The sequence below is a fragment of the Cyphomyrmex costatus genome, unplaced genomic scaffold, assembly GCF_001594065.2.
Source record: "Cyphomyrmex costatus isolate MS0001 unplaced genomic scaffold, Ccosl1.0 scaffold69, whole genome shotgun sequence".
NCBI classification, from domain to species: domain Eukaryota; kingdom Metazoa; phylum Arthropoda; class Insecta; order Hymenoptera; family Formicidae; genus Cyphomyrmex; species Cyphomyrmex costatus.
Window position 1 is genome coordinate 2656492 of NW_017280255.1, and position 4428 is coordinate 2660919.

The 4428-nt window shown below is 35.0% G+C and overlaps 1 protein-coding gene across 1 annotated transcript; it reads right to left on the reverse strand.

The window, feature by feature from the left end:
• Window positions 1-2226: 2226 nt before the first annotated feature.
• Window positions 2227-4124, reverse strand: Yippee (yippee zinc finger protein). Its single transcript, XM_018547944.1, has 2 exons — window positions 3788-4124; window positions 2227-2894 (listed from the first exon to the last, which is right to left on the reverse strand). The coding sequence occupies exons 1-2, from the start codon at window positions 3946-3948 to the stop codon at window positions 2696-2698; spliced, it is 360 nt and encodes a 119-aa protein (XP_018403446.1). The 5' UTR covers window positions 3949-4124; the 3' UTR covers window positions 2227-2695.
• Window positions 4125-4428: the final 304 nt, after the last annotated feature.

Genomic DNA, 4428 nt, shown 5'->3' on the forward strand with positions numbered 1-4428 from the left:
GGGGGGGGCGGGGACGGAGAACGATGAGACGAAAACAAGGGAGGACGGAGAAGATCCCCCGCCGGGAAAGATCGAGAGAGATCGATCGACGGGATGGATCTCGATGGATACGAACGACGACATCGGCGACGATGACGACGCGGGGATTAAAGGCGATCCGCCAACTGTGGAGCCGCTCTCGTCGTCGAGGGATGCATCCCTCGGCGATCCGAAACGCGATTGCGATACGCGCCGCTTACTTCAGTCGGTCGGGTACGCTGATGTCGTCGAACAAGCTTCCTCTCCTCTCTTTCTCCCTCGCCTTGCTTCTTCGCGAATATTCTCTTGCGGTTAAGTACACACGATAATTACCGTAAAAGTGGACCGGCGACGGACAATCTCCGCTGGCACGCGCTCCTTCCGCTTCACTGCAACGGCGACGACGCACAAATTTACAGCATTTTTTCCGGTGTCCGAACGGAAGTAACGTCCATCCACCATGCGGCGCGATGGGACTACGTGACCACACTGCTCTCCAGTGCTATCGCACTCCCCAAATGATGCCAGGCCAGGATTGCTAGAAATACTTCGCCATCCGCTTGGCTTCGCTCGCGGCGTCTCGCTGGCCGAGGATTGGTGGCGCTGCACATCACGAGATGCAGCGCCACTAACCAATCATAACGCGCCTGCGGGCGCGGTTCGTTTGTCTCTTGGCGGGTGCATCAACCGCGTGCAACTTCATTTATAATTCGCTATATGTATCTCGCTAACATTATTAATTGACATCACAACAATTGAATAGTTACATCAGAAGAATCACCGGATGCAAAAAATTGTTAAAAGTTTCAGACGAATCGACTTTCTCGTCAACATTCCTAACATTTTTCCCCACTTTATCTTTACTAACTTATCTGAAAGGAAAATTGGTAACTTCGATAAGCCGATTATCTTGCTAGAATTGTGTCTCTGGTTTCCTTATAGAAATTCAGTCTAATATTGACCAATTCAAAATACTGACAACGTACAAAATAATATAATCACCTTCCAATTTTATAATTTTATATTTATTAATATTAATTCATGTACATGAGAATTTAAGGGACTAGGCTGATTATAAAAAAAGAATTAAAATTTATTTCAAAAAGCCGCGCAATATTTTGTATTTTTAAATGCACATTATAAATTATGCGAAAATATATGATTAGGTATATATAAATATGTAATTATAAAAAACAATTCCTTTTAATAGATCATATATCATGTATAAATATATAATTATATAAATTATATAATGATATAATATATAATTTATTACAAGGAATAATATTTTTGTTGTATATATAAATTGATAAATTTTTATTTGATATCTTGTATGCTTTTCAGTTATTCATTTTTATCGTACATGTTTTGATTTTCTTATTTATAATAGTTAGTCATGATAAAGTATAAAATGATGAAACTGCTGTCGTATTTACACGCTATAATATGATAAGAATTAAAATCAAACTCAATAAATTTAGAAAATCGATTAGATACGAAAATTATACAAAACTTATGTATTCAAAGTACATTACAAAATTATGTTTATGTATGTATCGTAGTAATGTTGAAACAATGATAAATTGGAAAAATGAAAATACCCAATATAATGTTAGTTTCTTCACTGATTATCCATTAATTGAGAAGCCAACGCTATCAAAAATAATTTGTCATGAAAAACAATTTCGTATATCTATTACTTATCATGGCATTTTATCGTTCTCTAAATCTTTTAAGATTAAGAAATGTATTTTTTTTATTTTTGTTCCCTCTATGTAGAATCGTTATCCGTTTATCTAAAGTATAAAGTAAATGCTTCCGTAATATTACTAAGTTAAAGTCTTATATTTATTGCCAAATCTGAATATTTCCTTCTGTTATTACATTTTATGTTTACGTCTACATTTATTAATGCTGAACATGACCTTTATCTCTTTGGAAAGTATTCGAAGTTTTCAATATGTAATTTTCATGAGGTTTTGAAGTCTTTATATACTTTTTCAATTTACTATATATCTGTAAGTTAAAAAATTGAACTGAGATTAAAGTTAATCTACAATGTGGAAACAAGAATAAAAAAAAAAACAAATTAAAATTAAATATCTCAGACAAGCACATTTAGCGTTAATTCCACGCAAGTTTGTACATCGTTGCTTTTCCGTCAAATTTATTGAAAGGGTATAAATAAAGTTACATGATCCATGCTGTTCAATTATATCTATATTGCACTCACATCAATACACGCTCATTAAAATGTATATACTCACGTTTTCTTAATTTTCTTGACAAACATATGTATTTGCCACTGAGGTCAGTTTATTAATGTTCCATCTACAAGAAAATACCAATGATGTTTACACTTCTATAGATTCAACAATTGTCGTGAATAAGATTTGACGCGAAAATGTAGATGTAAATCTGAAAGGGTGACATAAATAAGGGTCGAAATCCAAGACATTTCCTTATACAACATACGAACCGTATCACATTCACGAAAATGTTGCATGTCTCTTATCACAAGAAAATAACATTGTCAACACTTGCTTACACACAAATAAATCTGATGCTAGTCACGAATCTTTTGTAATTGACAAGATTAAAAATTATTATAACTTAAATGAGGTTCCTATATTGTTTCTTAATATATTAAACGCTACTTAGTATTAAATATTAAACATTATTGTTGAACATTATGTTCTGTCAATCCGTCGCTCTCTGTGACAAGAGCTCGTTCCAAGATAACACGACCCTCCTTGTATCGTTGTTGCTCGTCTGTTGCAAATTCGTACACCCACCCAAGCTTAGCATCACAGTTTTTGCAGCTGACGTCTCGAACCATGTGACGACCCGTCAGCATCACTCTGTCCTGAACCTCGCTGTACATCATATCACAGAGTTAAATGGTAGACATGTGATAGGTATTACATGAGTTTTATATTCAATTAAACATATTATTTCAATTTCACACATTTTCTAACATGTTTGATTTGACTATAAAATATACAAAGAAAATAAACTGTGTAGAAAAACAATCGAACGGTGCTTTCCATTTAGTAACACAAGTTGAAGCTACCAGTTGTCAGTTTTCCTCTTAAAGACCAGAAATTTCATTTATCTTGCTGAAGATTGCCTGCTATTTTCAAAATGATTACTGTATTGTAATGAGTTCATTCAAAAAACAAAATAAGTGTCATCAAATGTTTTCCATCAGTCAGACAATCAAAGATACATGTACAAAACTGTTATCTCCAGCTTATAATTAAAGATTTCATAATCGTGGCTGATACAAATATTCTACCTTGTTTGGTATTCAATGACTAATGATGCTTTCCAGTAAGAAATATATTATAAATCGCTACATTCTTGTTGTTTGCCTATGTCAAACAGAGACGAAATGATCATTGTATTATTATCTCTCGCTAGAAAGTATCAAAAAATAGAACTTGTATCATCAAATGAAAAGCATCTAAAAAAAATAATTGAATACATATTTCATAACGATAGAACCTGAAAAAGGCTTGTTCTTTTTAACCGAAATTTCTTTACCTGAATTACGTACACAGAAATTCAGGTAAAATAAACAGACCTTTTATTTTTCCTCTTTTCTTTTCAAATTCAATATGTTACAGGAACACAATAGTCGAAAAGAATGCTGTCTAATAAATATTTCATAACAGTGTAGACTTTGAAAGTTTGAGTACAAAAGTATAAATCATTTTAGGAAATAGTTTTATACTAATAATCTTGTACAACAAATAAAAAGGCGCACCTATAATTCAGGTTGACGACTTTGTTGAAGAGGAATGCACGTCCCGTGGCACCCGTGAAACGTGTGCTCACGAGCTGTGATCTATTGGTGAGATTGGTATCGCAAGAAGCGCAGGAGAACAGGCGACTGCCACCGATATGTTCGAGGAATATCACTCCCATTTTGTGAAGCAGCTGATGGAATGATCTGCAACGGTCTGTCTGAGACCGATCCGTGATCGGGTAACGTTTATTTATCTGACGAATCGATATGTCGTAGAAAAGCAAAAATTACACAATTGTCAATGCTGCCATACTGCTCTCTCTCTCTTTGTTGTTTGTGTCGACTCGTGTGGACTCGTGTCTGCTGCTGTATGCGTGTCATATGCTGCCAATGTATACCAACAGTAGAGCTGGAGTGGGAGAAATGTTTTTATGATACGCCGCGGATCATCGGAATAGGTATAGAGACGGAACTTCCAACGCGAGATAACGAGTAGTAAAAGATACAAAAGATACTTGATTCAAGAGAGTCGATTGTTTATCTTAAAATAAAAATTACAAAAGTGAACAAATTCATACAGTAAAAGATACAAAAGATACTTGATTCTAGAGTTCCTCTAGTAAGAGTTAAGCCATCAGCCGGAAGCCGCCATTTTCTGG